This window comes from Oncorhynchus clarkii, chromosome 2 (assembly GCF_045791955.1).
Source record: "Oncorhynchus clarkii lewisi isolate Uvic-CL-2024 chromosome 2, UVic_Ocla_1.0, whole genome shotgun sequence".
Lineage (NCBI taxonomy): Eukaryota > Metazoa > Chordata > Actinopteri > Salmoniformes > Salmonidae > Oncorhynchus > Oncorhynchus clarkii.
Window position 1 is genome coordinate 11,684,702 of NC_092148.1, and position 26,314 is coordinate 11,711,015.

Consider the following 26,314-nt stretch of genomic DNA (forward strand, 5'->3'; position numbering starts at 1 on the left):
ACCATGGCCTATTTATTGCTTTTACCTCCCTTATCTTACCTCATTTGCACATGCTATATATAGATTTTTCTTTTGTTCTACTGTATTATTGACTGTATGTTTGTTAATTCCATGTGTAACTCTGTGTTGTTGTATGTGTCGAACTGCTTGGCGTTATCTTGGCCAGGTCGCAGTTGCAAATGAGAACTTGTTCTCAACTAGCCTACCTGGTTAAATAAAGGTGAAATAAATAAATAATACAAATATATATATATATATGTTACATTTGACTGTGTAAAACCAGTACTACTTATTTACATGAGAATGAGGTGGATATACAGTACTGTATAGCGTTTAGCAAAAAAACAATTATTTGCCTCTCTCAAATGAAATCCTCATGTGAAAGATTTTAAACAATTACATGTCTGTCATTGAACACCCATGCCCTGATAAGAGTGAAAAAACACCAATCTCTTGCATAATTTCTTTAAACAATAAAAGCTGATTTTTACCAACATTTCCTAAAATGGATATATAGCGTTTAGTAATTAAACTCTTCATCTCATCATGCTTACTCATTATGTTTCTACCTCTACCTGCATGTGGTGCTTAGCAGCAACCTGGGTCTAGCCCTGTCATCTGGACTGAGCTGAAGCGGCTGAGAGACATGGTGGTGAAACAGAGAGCGGAGCTGGGAAACATGGCGGCCAGAGTGACAGCTAATGAGAGCCAGGTGGAGGATCACTGGAGAGTGAAAATACAGGTAATGCATTATTTGCAGTACTGAAAAGGATCTAGTTAATATAAATGGATTTGTATCCCATCAAAATCTCTACACATTATTCTTAGAATTCCGGTCCAAGCAGCATAAATGTCAACCATGGGAGCCAGAGTGACAGCTAGTGAGAGAGAGGTGGAGGGGCTGAAGAGTGAGAAAACAGGTGATATTAATTTGAATTTCAGTGTATGTTTGCAGTGGATTGCACATGTTTAATTCAGTAGGGATTAAAAAACTCTTCATGTTATTGCAGGTTTGGAGGCCAGACTCTGGAGTGCCAGTGAGAGCCAGGTGAAGGAGCTGAAAGGAGAGGTGGAGGAGAGGTGGAGGAGCTGAAAGGAGAGGTGGAGGAGCTGAAAGGAGAGGTGGAGGAGCTGAAAGGAGAGGTGGAGGAGCTGAAAGGAGAGGTGGAGGAGCTGAAAGGAGAGGTGGAGGAGCTGAAAGGAGAGATGGAGGAGCTGAAAGGAGAGGTGAAGGAGCTGAAAGGAGAGGTGGAGGAGCTGAAATGAGAGGTGGAGGAGCTGAAAGGAGAGGTGGAGGAGCTGAAAGGAGAGGTGGAGGAGCTGAAAGGAGAGATGGAGGAGCTGAAAGGAGAGGTGAAGAAGCTGAAAGGAGAGGTGGAGGAGCTGAAATGAGAGGTGGAGGAGCTGAAAGGAGAGGTGGAGGAGCTGAAAGGAGAGGTGGAGGAGCTGAAAGGAGAGATGGAGGAGCTGAAAGGAGAGGTGGAGGAGCTGAAAGGAGAGGTGGAGGAGCTGAAAGGAGAGGTGGAGGAGCTGAAAGGAGAGGTGGAGGAGCTGAAACGAGAGGTGAAGGAGCTGAAAGGAGAGGTGGAGGAGCTGAAAGGAGAGGTGGAGGAGCTGAAAGGAGAGGTGGAGTAGCTGAAAGGAGAGGTGGAGGAGCTGAAAGGAGAGGTGGAGTAGCTGAAAGGAGAGGTGGAGGAGCTGAAAGGAGAGGTGGAGGAACTGAAAGGAGAGGTGGAGGAGCTGAAAGGAGAGGTGGAGGAACTGAAAGAAGAGGTGGAGGAGCTGCAGAAAGGTGGTGAACCAGAGAGTGGAGATGAGTCACTAAGACTAAACTGCACTTCCACAAAAACAAGGTGGAGGAACTGGAGAGAGAAAATGCAGGTAACCTGAGACATCTGTAACTTATGTTATTTGATTACTGTAATTAACAAATAACTAAGGGGTGTTTTTTCATCAACAGTTTATTTGTATCTTTTTACATCATATTCTAGGAATGGAGGCCAGAGTGACAGCCAGGTGGAGAAGCTGAAGACAGAGAATGCAGGTAATATAGAGATATAGAGAAAATATCAAACTGGTCTCAGACTACAGTCGTGGCCAAAAGTTTTGAGAATGACACAAATATTAATTTCCACAAAGTTTGCTGCTTCAGTGTCTTTAGATATTGTCAGATGTTACTATGGTGTCAAAGGCTTTTATTGACAATTACATGAAATTGATGCAAAGACCCTTCTTTTTTATTTTTTATTTTTTTTAATTTTACCCCTTTTTCTCCCCAATTTCGTAGTATCCAATTGTTGTAGTAGCTACTATCTTGTCTCATCGCTACAACTCCAGTACGGGCTCGGGAGAGACGAAGGTTGAAAGTCATGCGTCCTCCGATACACAACCAACCAAGCCGCTGCTTCTTTAACACAGCGCACATCCAACCCGGAAGCCAGCCGCACCAATGCGCCGGAGGAAACACCGTGCACCTGGCCACCTTGGCTAGCGTACACTGCGCCCAGCCCGCCACAGGAGTCGCTGGTGCGCGATGAGACAAGGACACCCCTACCGACCAAGCCCTGGCGACGCTAGGCCAATTGTGCGTCGCCCCACGGACCTCCCGGTCGCGGCCGGTTACGACAGAGCCTGGGCGCGAACCCAGGACTCTGATGGCACAGCTGGCGCTGCAGTACAGCGCCCTTAACCACTGCGCCACCCGGGAGGCAGACCCTTCTTTTTCAAGACCCCTGCAATCCGCCCTGGCATGGTGTCAATTAACTTCTGGGCCACATCCTGACTGAGAATTTGTGGGTTGTTATTTGTCCCCCCGCCTCTTGAGGATTGACCACAAGTTCTCAATGGGATTAAGGTCTGGGAAGATTCCTGGCAATGGACCCAAAATATCAATGTTTTGTTCCCCGAGCCACTTAGTTATCACTTTTGCCTTATGGCAAGGTGCTCCATCATGCTGGAAAAGGCATTGTTCGTCACCAAACTGTTCCTGGATGGTTGGGAGAAGTTGCTCTCGGAGGATGTGTTGGTACCATTCTTTATTCATGGCTGTGTTCTTAGGCAAAATTGTGAGTGAGCCCACTCCCTTGGCTGAGAAGCAACCCCACACATGAATGGTCTCAGGATGCTTTTCTGTTGGCATGACACAGGACTGATGGTAGCGCTCACCTTGTCTTCTCCGGACAAGCTTTTTTTCCGGATGCCCCAAACAATCAGAAAGGGGATTCATCAGAGATAATGACTTTACCCCAGTCCTCAGCAGTCCAATCTCTGTACCTTTTGCAGAATATCAGTCTGTCCCTGATGTTTTGTCTGGAGAGAAGTGGCTTCTTTGCTGCCCTTCTTGACACCAGGCGATCCTCCAAAAGTCTTTGCCTCACTGTGCATGCAGATGCACTCACACCTGCCTGCTGTCATTCCTGAGCAAGCTCTGTACTGGTGGTGCCCCGATCCCGCAGCGGAATCAACTTTAGGAGTGGGTCCTGGCGCTTGCTGGACTTTCTTAAGCGCCCTGAAGCCTTCGTCACAACAATTGAACCACTCTCCTTGAAGTTCTTGATGATCCGATAAGTGGTTGATTTAGGTGCAATCTTAATGGCAGCATTATCCTTGCCTGTGAAGTCCTTTTTGTGCAAAGCCATGATGACGGCATGTGTTTCCTTGCAGGTAACCATGTTTGACAGAGGAATAACAATGATTCCAAGCACCACCCTCCTTTTGAAGCTTCCAGTCTGTTATTCGAATTCAATCAGCATGACAGAGTGATCTCCAGCCTTGTCCTCGTCAACACTCACACCTGTGTTAACGAGAGAATCACTGACATGATGTCAGCTGGTCCTTTTGTGGCAGGGATGAAATGCAGCGGAAATGTTTTTGGGGGATTCAGTTCATTTGCATGGCAAAGAGGGACTTTGCAATTATTTGCAATTCATCTGATCACGCTTCATAACATTCTGGAGTATATGCAAATTGCCATCATACAAACTGAGGCAGCAGACTTTGTGAAAATTAATATTTGTGTCATTCTCAAAACTTTTGGCCACGACAGTAGATGCAACACAGTAAATGTACATCTGGGACACTCAAATGAGTATATGTTACGTTTGGTATGGTTACATAAGCTAGAAGGTGACTTAAGGCAAAGATTAAAGGAGGGTGGTTGGTTGGGGTGAATGGGTAGGTGTATGTATAACTCAAATGTCTAACAACTGAAAGGTTTCGGTTTGAATCCCATCACAGACAACTTTAGCATTTTAGCTAATTAGCAACTTTGCAACTACTTTGTAGCTACTTTGCAACTACTTACCATGTTAGCCAAACCTTCCCCTAATCCTAAACTTAACCTTTTTAGCTAATCCTTCTCCTAACCCTTTAACCTAACCCATAGTGCTAGCTAATGTTAGCTTTAGCCAACTACCCACCTAGCTAACGTTAGCAAGAACAAATTGGAATTAGTAACATTTCATAAGTTTTACAATTTCGTATGTTTTGCAAATTTGTGACAAATTGTATGAATTGCAATTCGGAACATATTAATTATATTATATTATTATAACATATGAAATGGATGATGGATTAACACATACCATACGGAATTTAACATATTCTAAATGGAGGGTTTCGAATATACGTACAGAATAATACGAAGTGCTCTGAGACCACGCCGGAAAATATCTACAGAATTGTGTTTTCATTATTCTCTATCAGATTGAACACTGTATATATATTTCCTGTAATTCTAGTCCAAGCAGCAGAACTGTCAGCTATGGGGGCCAGAGTGACAGCCAGTGAGACAGAGGTGGAGGTTCTGACAGATAATGCAGGTAATGGAGGCTGTTCAATTGATCCCACTGATTACAACATTTTGGATCATTTGTTTTTTATTCAGTATGGATCAGAAAGTATTTTCATATGATTTTGTCTTTAGAGGGCAGAGTGACAGCCAATTGAAGGAGCTGAATAGAAGATATATATATATATATAAGATAGATACTCTCAGTGATCGGCTATGAAAAGCCAACTGACATTTACTCCTGAGGTGCTGACTTGTTTCACCCTCGACAACTACTGTGATTATTATTATTTGACCATGCTGGTCATTTATGAACATTTGAACATCTTGGCCATGTTCTGTTATAATCTCCACCCGGCACAGCCAGAAGAGGACTGGCCACCCCTCATAGCCTGGTTCCTCTCTAGGTTTCTTCCTAGGTTTAGGTAGTTTTTCCTAGTCACCGTGCTTCTACACCTGCATTGCTTGCTGGTTGGGATTTTAGACTAGGTTTCTTTACAGCACTTTGAGATATCAGCTGATGTAAGAAGGGCTATATAAATACATTTGATATTATATAGCATATTACATTATTACAGCACTCCTGTGTTCAGACAGACCAAAAGTGGCATTCCATGCTGGTTTAGAAAGAAGGATGGGATCTTTTTCTGATAGTGAAATAACTCTGGACTGCACTAATGTCACCACAAATACAGCCCAGTTACAGGTACTGTTTACACACATGAAAACAAACAAAGTGGGTTGGTATTGAATAGGTGCTAGGTTCATTAACATACAGTAAATACCCAATAAAACAGAAGCAGTCATTGAGCAATGGAAATGATTTGAAGTGAGGAGTGATAAGATCAGCATGTTAGGAGCAGGGAGTTTAGTCTCAGATCATCTCAATGTCAGCCTCCCTGGCAGGGTTCTTCTTGTGGTACTCCGAGATGCGGCTCTCCATGACCGGACGGAAGTGGCGAACCAGACCCTAAACAAGGAAGAGAAGGGTAGAGTGACGGAGGAGGGAGAGGAGGTCAGGGTGTTACTTCAACAGTTTCTCCAACTCCAATAGTCTCACCTGTCTAACCTCTGACCCCAGCAGACTCACCTGTTCCTAACTAACCTGACCCCAGTGGTCTCACTTGTTTCTATCTAACCTCTGACACAAGTAGTCACAGGCCATGCAGCCCCGTCCCCCAGAGGTTTCACCTGTACAGGCCATGCAGCTCCGTCCCCCAGTAGTCTCACCTGTACAGGCCATGCAGCCCCGTCCCCCAGAGGTCTCACCTGTACAGGCCATGCAGCCCCGTCCCCCAGGCCATGCAGCCCCGTCCCCCAGAGGTCTCACCTGTACAGGCCATGCAGCCCCGTCCCCCAGAGGTCTCACCTGTACAGGCCATGCAGCTCCGTCCCCCAGTAGCCTCACCTGTACAGGCCATGCAGCCCCGTCCCCCAGAGGTCTCACCTGTACAGGCCATGCAGCCCCGTCCCCCAGAGGTCTCACCTGTACAGGCCATGCAGCCCCGTCCCCCAGAGGTCTCACCTGTACAGGCCATGCAGCACCGTCCCCCAGAGGTCTCACCTGTACAGGCCATGCAGCCCCGTCCCCCAGTAGTCTCACCTGTACAGGCCATGCAGCCCCGTCCCCCAGAGGTCTCACCTGTACAGGCCATGCAGCCCCGTCCCCCAGAGGTCTCACCTGTACAGGCCATGCAGCCCCGTCCCCCAGAGGTCTCACCTGTACAGGCCATGCAGCCCCGTCCCCAGGCCATGCAGCCCCGTCCCCCAGAGGTCTCACCTGTACAGGCCATGCAGCCCCGTCCCCCAGGCCATGCAGCTCCGTCCCCCAGGCCATGCAGCCCCGTCCCCCAGTAGTCTCACCTGTACAGGCCATGCAGCTCCGTCCCCCAGGCCATGCAGCCCCGTCCCCCAGAGGTCTCACCTGTACAGGCCATGCAGCACCGTCCCCCAGAGGTTTCACCTGTACAGGCCATGCAGCCCCGTCCCCCAGTAGTCTCACCTGTACAGGCCATGCAGACCCGTCCCCCAGTAGTCTCACCTGTACAGGCCATGCAGCCCCGTCCCCCAGTAGTCTCACCTGTACAGGCCATGCAGACCCATCCCCCAGAGGTCTCACCTGTACAGGCCATGCAGCTCCGTCCCCCAGTAGCCTCACCTGTACAGGCCATGCAGCCCCGTCCCCCAGAGGTCTCACCTGTACAGGCCATGCAGCCCCGTCCCCCAGTAGTCTCACCTGTACAGGCCATGCAGCTCCGTCCCCCAGTAGTCTCACCTGTACAGGCCATGCAGCCCCGTCCCCCAGTAGTCTCACCTGTCTAACCTCTGACCCCAGTAGTCTCACCTGTTCCTAACTAACCTGACCCCAGTAGTCTCACTTGTTTCTATCTAACCTCTGACCCAAGTAGTCACAGGCCATGCAGCTCCGTCCCCCAGTAGTCTCACCTATCTAACCTCTGACCCCAGTAGTCTCACCTGTTCCTAACTAACCTGACCCCAGTAGTCTCACTTGTTTCTATCTAACCTCTGACCCAAGTAGTCACAGGCCATGCAGCTCCGTCCCCCAGTAGTCTCACCTATCTAACCTCTGACCCCAGTAGTCTCACCTGTCCCTAACTAACCTGACCCCAGTAGTCTCACTTGTTTCTATCTAACCTCTGACCCAAGTAGTACAGGTAATGCAGCCCCGTCCCCCAGGCCATGCAGCCCCGTCCCCCAGTAGTCTCACCTGTACAGGCCATGCAGCTCCGTCCCCCAGTAGTCTCACCTGTACAGGCCATGCAGCCCCGTCCCCCAGTAGTCTCACCTGTACAGGCCATGCAGCTCCGTCCCCCAGGCCATGCAGCCCCGTCCCCCAGTAGTCTCACCTGTACAGGCCATGCAGCCCTGTCCCCCAGTAGTCTCACCTGTACAGGCCATGCAGCCCCGTCCCCCAGTAGTCTCACCTGTACAGGCCATGCAGCCCTGTCTCCCAGTAGTCTCACCTGTACAGGCCATGCAGCTCCGTCCCCCAGTAGTCTCACCTGTACAGGCCATGCAGCCCCGTCCCCCAGTAGTCTCACCTGTACAGGCCATGCAGCCCCGTCCCCCAGTAGTCTCACCTGTACAGGCCATGCAGCCCTGTCCCCCAGTAGTCTCACCTGTACAGGCCATGCAGCCCCGTCCCCCAGTAGTCTCACCTGTACAGGCCATGCAGCCCTGTCTCCCAGTAGTCTCACCTGTACAGGCCATGCAGCCCTGTCCCCCAGTAGTCTCATCTGTACAGGCCATGCAGCCCCGTCCCCCAGTAGTCTCACCTGTACAGGCCATGCAGCCCCGTCCCCCAGTAGTCTCACCTGTACAGGCCATGCAGCCCCGTCTCCCAGTAGTCTCACCTGTACAGGCCATCAGCCCTGTCCCCCAGTAGTCTCACCTGTACAGGCCATGCAGCTCCGTCCCCCAGGGCACAGATGGTATGGCCCTCGATCTGTTTACTCAGCTCCCAGATCATATCAATCTCAGAGTTGGCCGCGTCGCCACGCACAAACCGCCACATCATCTTATCCATCCAGTCCACTCCTGGTGGGGGGCGGGGGGGGATAGAACGAAATAGGGAGAGAGAGATGAGATCAACTTATCCACCCAGTCATTTTTGTGGCACTCAGATATCAGATTATCAGAAGTGGGATGGGGTTTTATGTTGGAGCAATAAGCTATGTAGGAGCAAAACCTGTGGACATTCAATTATCAAGACTGTGTGTAGTGCCTTACCTTCCCTGCAGGGGGTGCACTGGCCACAGCTCTCATGTTTATAGAACTCAACCAGACGGGCGATGGCTCTGACTACATCAGTCTGGAGGAATAGATGACACTATTTGTTTCGTTTGATTTGTCTTAAATATAATGTTCATCAATATAAAGTAAATAGAGTGTGTGAGTGCGTTCTTACAGATTTGTCCATGACGATGACGGCGGCGGTGCCCAGAGCGGACTCTGCGCGGACGAGGTCATCAAAATCCATCATGACATCATCACACACAGAGCGAGGGATAATGGGTGTGGAGGAGCCTCCAGGGATCACTCCCAGTAGGTTGTCCCAGCCGCCCCTCACACCTCCTGCACCAATCAGAGACGAGAGGAGGGTCAGGCGCACAAATATCAGCAGCACCAATAATATACACACTCATACACAAACCCACTCTTGGATACACACACAGTAACACAAATACAGACAGTACTAGAAAACTTGTCACACTAATACTTGCACGAACACACACACCTGCGTGTCTGTCTATGAGTTCTCTGAGAGGAATGGACATTTCTTCCTCTACTGTGCACGGAGTGTTTACGTGACCAGAGATGTTGAACAGCTTTGTCCCAGCATTCCTCTCTCTCCCGAAGCTCGCAAACCACGCTCCACCTCGACGACAGATAGCAGGCGCCACGGCAACCGTCTCCACATTAGCAACTGTTGTTGGGCATCCGAACACCCCTGGAGACCCAAAGACAAGGTGGTACATTGAGGGAAAGTCATTAAGAAGATAATTTATTTTCACAGTATACAGAAAACAATTGAACTGTCAGAAATGTAATGTACACTTCCCTTTCGGAAAAAATCACATGAACCAAGTTCATGTGATAATGTGAAAACATGTAAAGCAACATGTGATAACATGAAACTACACATTTTCCACATGTGAAATCATGTGGTTTTTCCGTTAGGGTTTTGGTAGACCATATTATCATTATTTTATAGTTTATTTTTTGGCGAGATTTAGGTAAATCCAAAGGTGGTAGGTAATTTCCTCACCTATGTCAGCGGGGAAGGGTGGTTTGAGTCTGGGTTTCCCCTGCTTGCCCTCCAGGGACTCGATGAGTGCCGTCTCCTCCCCACAGATGTAGGCTCCTGCCCCCCGCATCACAAACACATCAAAGTCGTACCCAGAGCCACACGCGTTCTTGCCTATCAACCCTGCTGCATACGCCTCGTTTATCGCCACCTGGTGGACAGGACATACTGTAAGTGTGTGTGTGTGTGCTCGTTTGTTGAGGAGACAGGAGAGGACAGGACTCCAGCCAGCCTAAGCAGGTAGTCTGACCTGTGTATTGGAGGACTTGTTGTAGAACTCTGACCTGTGTATTGGAGGACTCGTTGTAGAACTCTGACCTGTGTATTGGAGGACTCGTTGTAGAACTCTGACCTGTGTATTGGAGAACTCGTTGTAGAACTGACCTGTGTATTGGAGGACTCGTTGTAGAACTCTGACCTGTGTATTGGAGAACTCGTTGTAGAACTGACCTGTGTATTGGAGGACTCGTTGTAGAACTCTGACCTGTGTATTGGAGAACTCGTTGTAGAACTCTGACCTGTGTATTGGAGAACTCGTTGTAGAACTGACCTGTGTATTGGAGGACTCGTTGTAGAACTCTGACCTGTGTATTGGAGGACTCGTTGTAGAACTCTGACCTGTGTATTGGAGGACTCGTTGTAGAACTCTGACCTGTGTATTGGAGGACTCGTTGTAGAACTCTGACCTGTGTATTGGAGGACTCGTTGTAGAACTCTGACCTGTGTATTGGAGGACTCGTTGTAGAACTGACCTGTGTATTGGAGGACTCGTTGTAGAACTGACCTGTGTATTGGAGGACTCGTTGTAGAACTCTGACCTGTGTATTGGAGGACTCGTTGTAGAACTCTGACCTGTGTATTGGAGGACTCGTTGTAGAACTCTGACCTGTGTATTGGAGGACTCGTTGTAGAACTCTGACCTGTGTATTGGAGGACTCGTTGTAGAACTCTGACCTGTGTATTGGAGGACTCGTTGTAGAACTCTGACCTGTGTATTGGAGGACTCGTTGTAGAACTCTGACCTGTGTATTGGAGGACTCGTTGTAGAACTGACCTGTGTATTGGAGGACTCGTTGTAGAACTGACCTGTGTATTGGAGGACTCGTTGTAGAACTCTGACCTGTGTATTGGAGGACTCGTTGTAGAACTGACCTGTGTATTGGAGGACTCGTTGTAGAACTGACCTGTGTATTGGAGGACTCGTTGTAGAACTCTGACCTGTGTATTGGAGGACTCGTTGTAGAACTCTGACCTGTGTATTGGAGGACTCGTTGTAGAACTCGACTTGTGTATTGGAGGACTCGTTGTAGAACTCTGACCTGTGTATTGGAGGACTCGTTGTAGAACTCTGACCTGTGTATTGGAGGACTCGTTGTAGAACTCTGACCTGTGTATTGGAGGACTCGTTGTAGAACTCTGACCTGTGTATTGGAGGACTCGTTGTAGAACTCTCCTCTGATGTAGATGTAAGCGGCGTGGGCTCCCATGGCACTCCCAGCCACCAGGCAGCCCTCCACCAGCTTGTGAGGGTCGTGACGCATGATCTCTCTGTCCTTACACGTCCCTGGCTCTCCTTCATCTGCATTCACTACCAGGTACTTAGGTCTGAGATACACAGATACTGTATGTTACACACCAGTGGAGGCTCCTCAGGAGAGGAAGGAGAGTGAATTTCAGAAAAATTTAAATAGTTAAGACATTTAAAAAGTTGTCCTTTTTAGATATAACTATACTAAATATATTCACATCACCAAATAATTGATTAAAACACAATGTTTTGCAATGAAGGTCTACTGTAGCCTCAACAGCACTCTGTAGAGTAGAGCCAAAGGCATACCTGGAGGACAGCTAGTTTCCGTCATCCTCTGGGCACATTGATTTCAATATAAAACATAGGAGGCTCGTGGTTCTCACCCCCTTCCATAGACTTACACAGTAATTATGACAACTTCCGGAGGATATCCTCCAACCTATAAGAGCTCTTGCAGCATGAATTGACATGTTGTCCACACAATAAAAGGATCATTGAATTAATCTAGTACTGAAAGCATAAACTACACCTACACACCTACAGTGGGGCAAAAAAGTATTTAGTCAGCCACCAATTGTGCAAGTTCTCCCACTTAAAAAGATGAGAGGCCTGTAATTTTCATCATAGGTACACTTCAACTATGACAGACAAAATGAGAAAAAAAATCCAGAAAATCACATTGTAGGATTTTTTATGAATTTATTTGCAAATTATGGTGGAAAATAAGTATTTGGTCACCTACAAACAAGCAAGATTTCTGGCTCTCACAGACCTGTAACTTCTTCTTAAAGAGGCTCCTCTGTCCTCCACTCGATACCTGTATTAATGGCACCTGTTTGAACTTGTTATCAGTATAAAAGACACCTGTCCACAACCTCAAACAGTCACACTCCAAACTCCACTATGGCCAACACCAAAGAGCTGTCAAAGGACACCAGAAACAAAATTGTAGACCTGCACCAGGCTGGGAAGACTGAATCTGCAATAGGTAAGCAGCTTGGTTTGAAGAAATCAACTGTGGGAGCAATTATTAGGAAATGGAAGACATACAAGACCACTGATAATCTCCCTCGATCTGGGACTTCACGTAAGATCTCACCCCGTGGGGTCAAAATGATCACAAGAACGGTGAGCAAAAATCCCTGAACCACACGGGGATCTAGTGAATGACCTGCAGAGAGCTGGGACCAAAGTAACAAAGCCTACCATCAGTAACACACTACGCCGCCAGGGACTCAAATCCTGCAGTGCCAGATGTGTCCCCCTGCTTAAGCCAGTACATGCCCAGGCCCGTCTGAAGTTTGCTAGAGAGCATTTGGATGATCCAGAAGAAGATTGGGAGAATGTCAGATGAAACCAAAATATAACTTTTTTGGTAAAAACTCAACTCGTTGTGTTTGGAGGACAAAGAATGCTGAGTTGCATCCAAAGAACACCATACCTACTGTGAAGCATGGGGGTGGAAACATCATGCTTTGGGGCTGTTTTTCTGCAAAGGGACCAGGACGACTGATCCGTGTAAAGGAAAGAATGAATGGGGCCATGTATCGTGAGATTTTGAGTGAAAACCTCCTTCCATCAGCAAGGGCATTGAAGATGAAACGTGGCTGGGTCTTTCAGCATGACAATGATCCCAAACACACCGCCCAGGCAACGAAGGAGTGGCTTCGTAAGAAGAATTTCAAGGTCCTGGAGTGGCCTAGCCAGTCTCCAGATCTCAACCCCATAGAAAATCTTTGGAGGGAGTTGAAAGTCCATGTTGCCCAGCAACAGCCCCAAAACATCACTGCTCTAGAGGAGATCTGCATGGAGGAATGGGCCAAAATACCAGCAACAGTGTGTGAAAACCTTGTGAAGACTTACAGAAAACGTTTGACTTCTGTCATTGCCAACAAAGGATATATAACAAAGTATTGAGATAAACTTTTGTTATTGACCAAATACTTATTTTCCACCATCATTTGCAAATAAATTCATTAAAAATCCTACAATGTGATTTTCTGGATGTTTTTTCCTCATTTTGTGTTTCATAGTTGAAGTGTACCTATGATGAAAATTACAGGCCTCTCTCATCTTTTTAAGTGGGAGAACTTGCACAATTGGTGGATGACTAAATACTTTTTTGCCCCACTGTACACACACAATCTCTCTCTTTCTTACCTGCCGTCGCTGGGTTTGTTCATGAAGCCCCACTTCATGCCGGTAGGGAAGCCAGCTCCTCCTCTCCCTCTCAGACCAGACACCTTGACCTCATTCAGGATCCAGTCTGTCCCCTTCAGGAGGATCTCTTTAGTCTTATACCAGTCACCCCGACGCAGAGCACCCTTCAGACTGGGAACACAATGGGAAATATAGATTGCGTTTTAAATAGACCACTATCACCTAATAATTCCTATGTACCTGATGTATGTATTGTTTTCACATATCATGTATTCTCGGGTAGGTTGAGGGAAGGGGACAAGTAGACAAGGACACTTTTTGATGGTGAAGAAGAGAAGAGTACTGTATGTGCATAGATTTGATGGTATCTAGAGTGTGTCTGTGCACAGTGATGTTAAGTTTGGGATGTTACTACCTCCAGTCATGACGGCCATACAAGTTTGTGAAAATTCGGTCTTGATCACTCAAGGGCCCAAATTTAGTCTTCTTTGGATTCTCCTAGCAACCCAGATAAACACACAAACATAATCATTTATGTAACGATAATAGGCTAGATGGAGACCTAGGCAGCTGTAGCCTAGACTCGAAAACATAAATTGTTTTAAACTACACTAGGTGATAGAAGGCTACCTGTTGCTTTGCTGCGGTGCTGTAGCGCTGGGCCAGATGAGGCGAGACGCACTGCTGCGCTGCGGCCGAGTGCGCACCTGTGCTCGCTAGCATCCGACGTAGCGTCAGCATCCTGGAACAGACAACTTTGTTTGGAGCAAACTAGCTAGTCCAGTTAGCCAGCTACAGAGTTATTACCCTAGTTCTCATTTAACAGTCTATACTTGAATAAAGTTAAGATATCTTAAGCAGCATATGGCATCTTATTATATGTACAAAAGCGCACTTGCAGATAAATTAGCCTTGATGAGCTGATTTAGCTGCTATTTTGTGCTGCTAAGAATGTTCTAGCTAACTAATCTCCATTCACCTTCCTGCCATCAGATGACCAATGATGTTGTTGATAACCTGAAAGGTTTCCCTCTTTGGGTTGTTGCTTCACTCCTTGACTTGTTCACTGCTGTCTCAAAAATGACAACACTCACACGTTCAGTTTAGTTAGCAGTGCAGTCGGTTGTTGGCCAGGCTAGCTAGTTGGGTTAGCGAACTAATCTAGTGCTGCTAATTGGATTATGACGTTCCGTTTGCCTGCGACAACCCAAAGCCACCGGTGTCGAGGCTGGTTGACATTCCTCCCTGCATCATTGGCAGAAGTGAATCTGGGTACAGTGTGTGAAAGACTGCAGCTGAGAAGTTAGGCCTACTGTTGTGAATAACAATCTACTATAATTTAATACTTTTTGCTGTGGGAAATCTATTGCATTGGGAATTTGAATTAGGCTCTGATCTTGTATTGGATGAATAAATGCACTAAATAAACGTTCAGACACCAAATGACAGATCGAAGTTACAACTCATTTTCGACGATGTAATACAGTAGGAAACAGGCTGTAGACTAATACATTAGGCCTACCTAGGCTACCAGCTATGGATATGGAACCATGCACTAGTGTCAAACAAATAAATAACAAACAGACAGGGATAGATATCTTTGTTTATTTATCTGTTTTCTTTACATGATCTGAAACAAATGATGGGAAAATGAATTTATATCTTTGACAGAAGGTCCACCAAAAACGGAAAGACAAAAATGTATCCCTGATAGCGGTGTCTCTATTCAAAACAGACCCCAGATCCCTTCACCAAAGCCAAATAAAACTACATAAAGTTCCATAGAAACACCACGCTTCACAGCTGGCATAATGTTTCCCTCTCATTCACTCACCAAGCTCTCTAAATGCTGGTAGCAACACCCCTCAGCACAAAAAAAACTTTCAGCACAATGTGTGACTGGCTGGTTTTAATTGATGTACACTACATTGTACATGTTTTACCATACAAATGGATATCTACTATTCCTCGATTTGCTTTTATCTGACTTCCTCATAGTCATGTGGTACAAGGTGTTATATTGGAACCGTACTATTGAGTGAAAGGTGTCACTACCTCTTCAGACACATGTATGAACATACATAGGCTACATATATACACAGCATATCTCCCCCACAATTTTGCATAATTACTTAGTGCATTGCTCAAGATTTCCTGAGAATAGTTGCAGCACAAAACCAAAAGTCCAAGGCAGCTTCACCCCTTTACATAGCAATCTCTTATCATGATTATTACACTACGCAGTAGAAAGAATATAGACCAATGTTATTATCAATAATTGAAGGAACAATATACAATTACAATCATAAACGATACTGAGTGACGTCATGGAATGGATAAGGAGGTGAAACAAAAAAAAATTAAAAGCTCTCAATATTTTAGTGCAAATAAATCAGAAACAAGGAAAGTTCTTCTACATAGCGTAGAATGGATAGCACACACAGGTCCAGTCTGCTACAGCTACATAAGCTTCAGGCTAGAGTTACAGCCCTCGTAAATAGTTGTAAATAAAGAACATAACTCACTATCACCTAAAGAGTGACAGACTTTGAAGAAATGGTTGATTATCTGTAAGCAAAGTAGCCTTACACCTGCAATGGGCCACCCAAGATGGTCGCTGGTCTCCTAGAGTCAGGCCCCCTAAGGGCCTATCTGTGACTTATACACACAGCTTTGACAGATAACACAATAACATACAGTACATGTTGAATCAACAACACAGTTCTCTCCCTAAGTGCAGTTGATGCTTATCTCTTTAACTGAAAGTGTGAAACGGCTACGGGTGGTGCGACAGTTGTCTTGTGCTCTAAAGAGAGAGAGAAAGGCTCGGTCTGTCTCTTTTCTGATCCCTTCTTTCTCCCCCGGAGGATGGAATGTGCCAGTATTATTGCAGTACCTTTTCAGGGTGTGATGTGTTGTGCAAAACAAATGCAAAAGGAGGAAGAATAGCCAACAGAGGACCTTTCACCCAACATGGCACTGGATGGGTCTTTCTTAGCCGTCATGTTAAGCACAATGCAGTTTCTCTTAAGACTCAAAAGGAAGCAGGTACAGAGCACTTCAACTGTGCCAGAAGGGGACCGAGCCTAGTGGTGTTGCAGGTCACTGTATCAAACCCAGGGTCAGATCACTGTGGATACCCTGGGTCAGGTCACTGTGGATACCCTGGGTCAGGTCACACAGTTTCAACTGGAAAGCCACAATAAATAACAATAAATAAATAAATACAGAGCAATGAAGAGATCAAGGTCTCTCCCTCCTTCCCTCTTGGTCTCTCCTTTTCTCTCGCTCTTTTTGCAATCAACAAAAAACAAGGAGTGCATGATCAGAAGACATTCTAAAGAAGGAAACTTTGGAAAGGAATTGTCCCTTGTCGATGTCAAAAAGTAAACGCTAAAGCAACAAACACACCTCTCATGAACAGTCATCCAATGACCCTGCAGATGTAGTCTAGTTTTGGTCAGGCATTTTTCACAGAGCACTAGACTGCCCTACCAAGCAAAAAGGCAGTAACTGCTCATTTGGTCGAAAATTGGTTAATGTAATTTTTGCTACATTAAATACATGCTTAATCATGAGGACAAGTATCCTGCCTCTTTTGTATTGTATTCTGGAGAAAATGGGAGTCATGTTAGCAGTAACTGCATAAAGTTACTGTGAAACCAAGGTAAATGAAATACATTTTTCTCAGTTCCACTCTATGAGCAGTCACTGCCATTTTGCTTGGTAGGGCAGTAGAGCCCCACACAGAATCTAACCTATGGAAGCAGTCTCCAACCCTTCTAGCAGTCTGCAGCGGAGAACCAGGCAAATGAAGACAGGTCTTTTAACCAAACCTTGGCTCTAAAATCCCAGGGTACCCTTAGAGCCATCTCACTGGGCACAGACATCAATTCAATGTCTATTCCACGTTGGTTTAATGTCATTTCATTGAAATGACGTGGAACCAACAATGATTCAACCAGTGCGTGCCCATTGGGATCTCAATCTATAGCTCTGGTGCTCCTGTGCTTGATCAAACTGATTGATTAGGAAGAAATAAACTGAAATCTTTGGTATCATCGGTGCCTCATAAAAGGGCATGAAAATCTACTTACAACAGACAGCAAAATAATAAGCCTTAAAATATGACTGTTACTGTTAGATAATGGCTGTCTTCAATAGGAAACCTGGTGACTTGTTGCCCTTGGCAACTAGCTTCACCAATAACCACTAGAGGGTAGTAGGGTACACCCAAAGTGAAACAGCAGATTCCACACCTACTACTATCCTTACCTAACTTAGCAGGCGTAAAACAAACACCTGAGCAGGTCGGAAGGAACCGGAAGCTACCGGTTTTCAGGCTTTGTGTGTTCTCTTCTTTTCCACTGAAAACCGGATGATTCTGGTTTCTTACTACCCCGCTGAGAGTGCTAGTATAGTGACATGAAGAGTGATAGGGTTTAGTAGTGCCAGATGGATGTTGTACATACATTGTTTGAACTTCAATAACATTTGATTGTTATATTACTCTAACAGCACTCTGCTCAAAAATACATGATTTCTTTTCTTTTCTCTTTTTTTTTACATCTGGACACATCATTTTTCTCAGCTCCTGACTTCAGTTTGCATAGTGAGAGAAAAGAACCCCATATCCCCATCAGCACATCTATGTGCAAAACATTCCCTCAATAAAGCCTCTTTTTATGTACAGCTAATAAGAATAACCACAGCATGAAATAAAATAGAAATAATGGAAAATAGAAATAAAAGACAACTGAAATAAAAACAGAGAGCCATGAAACAACAATAACAAATCAGAAAACCCGTTTTCCATTATTCTTTTTGTATCGTTTAGTCTTTCTCTATCGTTTAGTCTTTCTCTAAGCGCTTTGTAAGAAGGAGCAGGTCCAGTCACCTGAGTGAGATCCCCATCCATACTGTAGGTGACACACACACACATACATGTACACGCACACACACACGCACAAACACATGCACACACGCTCTACTCTTCCTCTCTTCTCACTCGTCTTCCTCATCCTCCTCTGCCTCCTCCTCTGCCTCCTCCTCCCATCTTGCATGCTGAAGTGCAGGAGAGTGGCCCCCGCCTGCCTCCTCCCCCTCCACCCCTCTCACCCCCAGCTCCAGGCCTCTCCACAGCAGACCAGGGTAGGGTAACCTGTGAGGCCCTAGGAGGGCTATAGCTTGCTCCCCGTCAGCCTCCTTCTGGAACACCATTTGACCTCCAGCCCCATCCCCCAGGCCAACCATCTCAGCACGGGGGTGGAATGCTGAGGCGTGGGGCTGCAGGGCCAGATTCTCCAGTTGGTCTGGAGAATACCCTCTTCCTCCTCCTCTAACCCTTCTGCCCTCTTCCCCGTGGTCAGCCCCAGGCCCGCGCCTCGGCCGTGCCCGGGTACGGACCTCCAGGCAGCTGAGGCCCTTGCGGTGGCGCTGGAGGTGGTCCTCGCGGGCGAAGGCCTTGTGGCAGAGCGGGCACTCGAAGGGGCGTGCCCCACTATGGAGAGACAGGTGGTTCTTCAGGTCGTAGGAATGCAGGAAGCGGGCGGGGCAGTGGGGGCAAGGGTACGGACGCTCCCCTGTGTGTTTACGCATGTGGATCTTCAACTTGTCATTCCTGAGAGAGAAAGGAAAGAGGATAATGGCTCAGCATCATATGTAGAACAATGCTAGCTCTGTAATCTGTTATAGATAATAGTGTTAAACACACAGGTACATACCTGGTAAAGCGGACCCCGCAGGTAGAGCACTCGAATGGTTTCTCCCCGGTGTGTGTTCTCATGTGTCTGGGCAGCTTCCCAGCTCCGTGGATGATCTTCTGACAGACAGGACACTGCTGGGGGGTCTGAGACTTCCTCTTCCTACCCCCACCTCCTGCCCCTGTGGCCACCTCTTGCTCTACCAGGGGGGCTGAAGTAAAGCTGGGCACCCCACCGTTCCCCACTCCCTCCATCTCCTCCTCGTCTTCTGACAGCCTGTCATCTGAGAGGGGAATAGGGGGGTGGGGGGCGAGGAGGCGCTCCTGAGGCCAGTGCACCCCTCCGTTGACTGCTGTACTCCCTCTCCCTGCATCCCTGCCCTGCTTCCGCTCCCCGTTCTGTCCCGTGGTGGGGGGGTGTTCATCCTGCTCAGGGCTGGGGGGTCGGGTGGAGGGATGAGAGTGGGCCCCGTCTTGAACAGGTGAGGGGTGTGTAGGAGGAGTGGAGGGGTGCTGGTGTGTGTTAATGTTGGGGCGATGAGGTAGTGGCTGGTGGTGCGATGACTCCACCTTGGTGACTCTCCGTCTGTCTATCTTCCTCCGGGAGCCTTTCTTCATCCCCCTCTCCACCCTTCTCTCCCTTTCCGCCTGTACCCTCTCCTCCCCCGTCTCCCACTCTACCTCCCCCGCCGTCTCCCCCAGTATGTCTCTACAGGCATCAACCACACACTGGATCCCCAGTAACTGAGCTCCTCTCAACACGTCTCTCATGCCAGAGCTGCGGATGGTCAGGGTGGCCGTGTAGGCAAACTCCAGCAGGGCACCCAGGGCATCGGGCGCGACACAGTCCAGCTGGCACACACTGAACCCTCCTCCTCCTCCCCCCGCCTCACCCCCTGCCTCGGCCCCCTCTTCCGCCCCAAACAGCCCACGGAAGTAGAGGCTGACGGCAGCCATGACAGAGCGGTGGGTAGGGTAGCGGGCACCCCGCGAGGTCAGGGTGAGGTCACAGAGTAGCCCCGCCCTGCGCTGGGCGTTGAGGCGGAACAGGATCTCACTGCTGTGCTCTGGGAAGGGGATCCCGATCAGACCGTCCTCTCCTGGAGACATCGCCACCTGCAGGAGGGAACAGTTGGTTAGAATAACACAGACATTGAAGTTCAGGCTGAATCAAAATAATTCAGTGGCCACAGATGTTTGTTTTTTTACATGAAAAAAAAACAAGAATCAGACAAAGTTTTTTTTACATTTCTTCTGGTGTGGTGAATGTCAAGCAATGACATCAGAACAATATTGTGTATGCTTTTGATATAGATCACATTTCATGGCTTTGAATACCAGGAAACAAATGCTGACATACCTAGAATACCTCAGTGCATGGACGTGTCCTTTGTCAAGTAAAACTGTGTTAGTTAATGCAGTCACGGTGCAGAGATATTTTGGTTGGTACTGTAGCCTTTCATTACTAGCGTGACTTCCACAAAGAGCTCTCCTTCACGTGAGGGACCATATTAAACAAGAGCTTAGTGCTATCCCTCCTTCACGTGAGGGACCATCTTAAACAAGAGCTTAGTGCTATCCCTCCTTCACGTGAGGGACCATATTAAACAAGAGCTTAGTGCTATCCCTCCTTCACGTGAGGGACCATATTAAACAAGAGCTTAGTGCTATCCCTCCTTCACGTGAGGGACCATATTAAACAAGAGCTTAGTGCTATCCCTCCTTCACGTGAGGGACCATCTTAAACAAGAGCTTAGTGCTATCCCTCCTTCACGTGAGGGACCATATTAAACAAGAGCTTAGTTCTATCCCTCCTTCACGTGAGGGACCATCTTAAACAAGAGCTTAGTGCTATCCCTCCTTCACGTGAGGGACCATCTTAAACAAGAGCTTAGTGCTATCCCTCCTTCACGTGAGGGACCATATTAAACAAGAGCTTAGTTCTATCCCTCCTTCACGTGAGGGACCATCTTAAACAAGAGCTTAGTGCTATCCCTCCTTCACGTGAGGGACCATATTAAACAAGAGCTTAGTGCTATCCCTCCTTCACGTGAGGGACCACATTAAACACGAGCTTAGTGCTATCCCTCCTTCACGTGAGGGACCATCTTAAACAAGAGCTTAGTGCTATCCCTCCTTCACGTGAGGGACCATATTAAACAAGAGCTTAGTTCTATCCCTCCTTCACGTGAGGGACCATCTTAAACAAGAGCTTAGTGCTATCCCTCCTTCACGTGAGGGACCATCTTAAACAAGAGCTTAGTGCTATCCCTCCTTCACGTGAGGGACCATATTAAACAAGAGCTTAGTTCTATCCCTCCTTCACGTGAGGGACCATCTTAAACAAGAGCTTAGTGCTATCCCTCCTTCACGTGAGGGACCATATTAAACAAGAGCTTAGTGCTATCCCTCCTTCACGTGAGGGACCACATTAAACACGAGCTTAGTGCTATCCCTCCTTCACGTGAGGGACCATATTAAACAAGAGCTTAGTGCTATCCCTCCTTCACGTGAGGGACCATCTTAAACAAGAGCTTAGTGCTATCCCTCCTTCACGTGAGGGACCATATTAAACAAGAGCTTAGTGCTATCCCTCCTTCACGTGAGGGACCATCTTAAACTAGAGCTTTGTGCTATCCCTCCTTCAATCACTCCTCCCTTCTCCCTCGAACTAACACCCCCTCAACCCCAGATTACGACATCAGGAAAAAGTGATTTTGGCAGAGGGGGTGGGAAGGGGGGACAACTGGGAGGATCAGAGGGGGTAGATGAGAAGGGGTGCCAGAGTGTGTGTGTGTGTGTGTGTGTATGTGTGTCAGTGGTTGATAGTATTAGCTCCTTGATTAAAAATAGAGAGAGAGACGAAGGAGAGGAAGAGACAGAAAGAGGAAGGTGAAAGAGAGGAGTCAGACTGTATTGGGGACGACGTCCACACACACACAAGGTGCTAGAGATTTTGCGTATGTCACATCGTCAAAGGAAGATTCAAGTTATATGGATTTATTTCAAGTCAGGATTCTGCTCACTGAGTCTAACCTTAACAGTGTGCGTGTGGTATTTCCTGAAACAGAACTTTGACTTTAGGAAAGTGAAAACAGAGAAGAGTTCATGTTGGGTAAAACAAGACGTGTTTATGTGGGGATAACAGAAGCTTGTTCTTCTCCTCCCTTCTTTTCAAGACCTCATCACCCACTCTGTGTCCTCCCTTTCACACATGCCCTCCAGGGGAGGTGTATACTGGAGGAAGAGAGTGAGAGAGTGTGAAACAGAGAGAGCATTTAGGCCTACAGCGGAAGTTTGTGTCTTACTCCATTTTACTAATCCATAGACTACTTTCTAGGTAGGTTACCAGGTCTATAGAAGTCTATACTGTCTATGTATCCATATGATGAGGTTAATTTATAACACCCAAGGGCTCTCCTCTCCTGTTCCCCTGGCTCTCACCTAACCCCCTCTCCTGTTCCACAGTACCACTCACACCTGAGCAGACCACATTTTCCACAAACAACAGACTAACTCCCCCCTTCTCCCCCACCTTTGTCTCCCTCCCATAGCAACCACCATCAGCCCCCTAACCATCCTATAATACTGTCCACATAGCACCCTGGAGGGGCTCTCCTCGACGACAGTACATTATGTTTCACCTGACTAACCTGCTACAAGACACACCCCATTAAACACACACACACACACACACACTCCCCGAGTCCCCATTGTTCAGTTTGTGGTCTGTTGATCTTCATGCAATGTCAAAAACATACACACCCCACCCATAAAGTCCGCACACTAACGTTCATATCGTCGCTCTTCAACAGAAACCCCAATCCCACCTGTATCAACAGAACCTTACCCTCCCAACCTCAACCCATCAGCTGTGTCTAAACCCAAACGGCACCCCTACCTTTCCTGCCTTCATGGCTGATAGAGGGACCGTCGACTGGAGGCGATGCTGTGTCTGTGTCATGGCATAAGTGTTTTTGTACTTCAGTCTTCCTCGCTCTTACTTGCTTCTTCCTTCCTATATTACAGCCTTCTATTCTCCCTCGCTCTCCTTAAACAGGCCCGCCTGCACCTCTCCTTAAACCTTTAACTCTCGAAGTTCAGAGAAGTTGGGGTTTCGCGTTCATCCTTGGGGATGTCTACCTCTTTCTCTCTCGCTCGTTCTCTCTCTTCCTGTTTTATGAAAAGAAGGTGCTGGCGGCGGAGAGAGATTGAGAGATACCCCTCCCCCCTTTTCGCCCACGCGCCCCTCTCTCCAAAATACAGCGGGTCCATTTTCTGAAACGAGCGATCGTAAGTTTCCGAAATACACAACTTCCTGGCCTGCCCCTCCCCGACCACAGATCTGACCTCTGACCTTGGCTGATTGACAGGTAGGAGGGATGTTTGTCCATCGGTCTAGACAGGTGGGGGGAACTTGGGTACAATAGTCTAAAGTGGTTTCTTCTCCTCGAAGAAGAAAGAAGAGAAAGGAAGCCATGCTGGACTATTGAGAAGCAGCCCGTGGTCTCATCCTTCAGCCACCAGCCACTTACGCACAGAATTAAGGGTCTCTATGTACCTACATTACTGATGAGGGACCTTGAAAGAAGCTCAAAAATACCCTACAACATTGTCAAATATGTGCAAATTTAGCCAAGTCAGCCAACATCAAAATTGTTCAAGTAGAAGTAACGTAAGAACCAAAATCATATTGGTGCTGTGAGTCATAATAGACCCAGCCACAGACATCAAGGTAGGTATTAGATGAAACAACCAACATGCCATATTACAGATGGTCTGTGATGATGATAAAGTCACATTAGAACAATCCATAAGGCAACTTTGACTGACTCTGTGAAGTCTTCTCCAAATTAAAGCTTGTTCACTAAAACAACTCTAACATGTAACATTCTCGGTTTGATGCATCAAGCTATCGACGCTGGCATGGGTTTGTGCCACCGCCGCTCTCAGAGCAGGTAGGAAGTGATTTCAGGGAGATTTGTTCGAGGTGTTTCCTACGCTCGTAAGCATCTAAAACAACGCCCTGGAAAAAGCTGTAGACGAGGAGGACATCGACGGTGCTGCCAGAAAGGTCAAAATCCCCACCGAAAACACTGTGTGTGTGTGTGTGTGTGTGTCTGTGTCTGTGTGTGTGTGAACCTGTCATGAGGCACAAAACAATAAGCCAATAGAAAAGACAACTGTCCCAGCTGAGAGAAGGTTTTGTTTAAGAGAAAACTCAATGTTAACAGAATCCCCCTCCTAGAAATCAGAGGAGATAAAAAGAGAGATTAAGTGAACAGAGAAGAAGAGGGGGAGTGAGAGATAAAGACATATGAAGAGCATACTAGTGTTTAGTTTCCGGTGTAAAATAAAAAAAGGGGTGGTTTTCGATTCCTCAGAAGGGGGATGTAAGTGTTGTTCAGAAGGGTATACGTGTTGTTCGGAAAAAGGGAAGAGATTCCTGTTAATCGAACAACTGTGAGTCACTTTATAAATGAGACACACACACGCGCACACACACACACTTAAAAAGTAGGAATGATCTTTGACGGTAAGACATTTTTTCTTTCTCTGCCTTCTCTCTTTCTCCCCTCGTCCCCTGTCCTTTCTCGCTCTCTCTTAGTCACCCTGTTTCTAGTTTCTAGTTGTTCAGCAGCCCCTGTTCTAACAGTCAGGGACAGCCATCTCTGGCTGCTGATCCCTCTTTAACTAACATATAGCACTATAGATTACACAGCCACCCAAACTGACGTGTGTTTAACCAACACATTCAAATGACTACAAATCATCTGAAACACAGCTCCTTTTCCCACAAGAATGGAAGTAAAAACGAAGAACAAACAACCAAGTGGAAAGTATGTGGAAAAACATGTCGTCAGACTGTTATGTTGAAGAAAACATAACGGCACACCACTTTACAAAACACTTTGTGGAAATGTGAAAGACATTAGGAAGCAGTGAAGTCAAACAAATGTGACAAATTAATATAATAGTAACTAAAACCCATATTAAGAATTATTGTTGAAATATGCTGTACAATTGGTATAAACTGTAGGCTATATTACAGTGAAAGACTCACTCCTCATGCTTCAAGTGAATTAAAACCAACAAATTAAACTAAAACTATAACAATGGAGCCAGTTGAAAACTGTTTATGTAGTAAATAAGTTCATTCTATTTTCAAAAAATAAAACACTTCGTCATCCCCTTTTCTTTAATGATTGGTGGCCAACTTATCTCTCGGTTTCAGAGCGGATTCTCAACTCCCACTCCTCTGTCGACAGTTGACTACCTTTCCTCCCCTCCGACAATACGGCTTCCTCTTCCCTCGCCTTCGTCATGTACGCCACGCACTCTCTAAAAGCTCTTATAATGGTTCACTGCCCCATTCTAACTCAAAATGTACTGGAGAAATATAGATGAATCTGGACAGGAAATAACAACACTTTAAACAGGGTCCTGATAGAATGAATAAGTAACAAAACAACTGGACCATCAAAATAATGATTAAATGTATTGTCCTTTTGACTGCAAGTTGAACGGAGTTCACCAAGTGAGAGATCAATAGTAGTTGACACAAACAAGACATTAGACTGTTATTACACTGGTGCTTATTTTCCCTTGCAGCCTGTAACGTCTCCCAATCCACAGCAGTTATATCAGCTCTGCTCTGAACGGCCCAGGGGGGAAATATGACTTTACTCCATTGACAGAAATGTGTTTCAATTCATTCTGATGTCAGACGCTTTCCGTGTGCGTTCATTCATAATATATTCAAACTTCTAATGCTCTAATGTATTTCACATCCACAATTCACAGGCCCTAACAATCCACACCTCACCAGAAATACTGTACAAATGTCAAATGCAATGTAAGTTTGCAAAATATAGCTACTTCTTCATTTAGTTTCATTTAGAAAACAACATTATTTTTCAGTGAAGGCTTAAATAAATGACTATAAAGAAAACAAGGAAACAAGGTTTATGGAAATAATTACATAATGTACGAACATAAACTCAATAAAGGATATTTGTAAACAACATTTGTAACCCTGAAAGATGTATTTAAATTGTGTGTGATAAAATATTACTTTTTTGTTCTGATACAATAAAACGATTTATGAATTTCTTAATATGTAATAAAGATGATTATGCAAAGCTTAAGAGAGGGGTGGGTGGCAGTGAAATGTATTATTCCATGATGGCTGAAAGAACACACACAGCAGACCTACGGAGATGTGCCATTACATACAACATGAAAAATACTCATGGGAGGATAACATACTATTAGGTCCATCAGAACTACACACAAACCAAAATA

The 26,314-nt window shown here is 46.4% G+C and overlaps 2 protein-coding genes across 2 annotated transcripts; both read right to left on the bottom strand.

The window, feature by feature from the left end:
- Window positions 1-4,991: 4,991 nt before the first annotated feature.
- On the bottom strand, window positions 4,992-14,459 carry LOC139379407 (NADH dehydrogenase [ubiquinone] flavoprotein 1, mitochondrial-like). The gene is made up of 11 exons (XM_071122217.1): window positions 14,288-14,459; window positions 13,939-14,050; window positions 13,724-13,806; window positions 13,309-13,479; window positions 11,039-11,222; window positions 9,579-9,768; window positions 9,048-9,260; window positions 8,718-8,884; window positions 8,540-8,621; window positions 8,202-8,347; window positions 4,992-5,759 (listed from the first exon to the last, which is right to left on the bottom strand). The coding sequence occupies exons 1-11, from the start codon at window positions 14,296-14,298 to the stop codon at window positions 5,664-5,666; spliced, it is 1,455 nt and encodes a 484-aa protein (XP_070978318.1). The 5' UTR covers window positions 14,299-14,459; the 3' UTR covers window positions 4,992-5,663.
- Window positions 14,460-14,933: 474 nt separating this feature from the next.
- LOC139421231 (zinc finger and BTB domain-containing protein 7B-like) lies at window positions 14,934-20,119 on the bottom strand. The gene is made up of 2 exons (XM_071171920.1): window positions 19,032-20,119; window positions 14,934-18,928 (listed from the first exon to the last, which is right to left on the bottom strand). The coding sequence occupies exons 1-2, from the start codon at window positions 20,117-20,119 to the stop codon at window positions 18,313-18,315; spliced, it is 1,704 nt and encodes a 567-aa protein (XP_071028021.1). The 3' UTR covers window positions 14,934-18,312.
- Window positions 20,120-26,314: the final 6,195 nt, after the last annotated feature.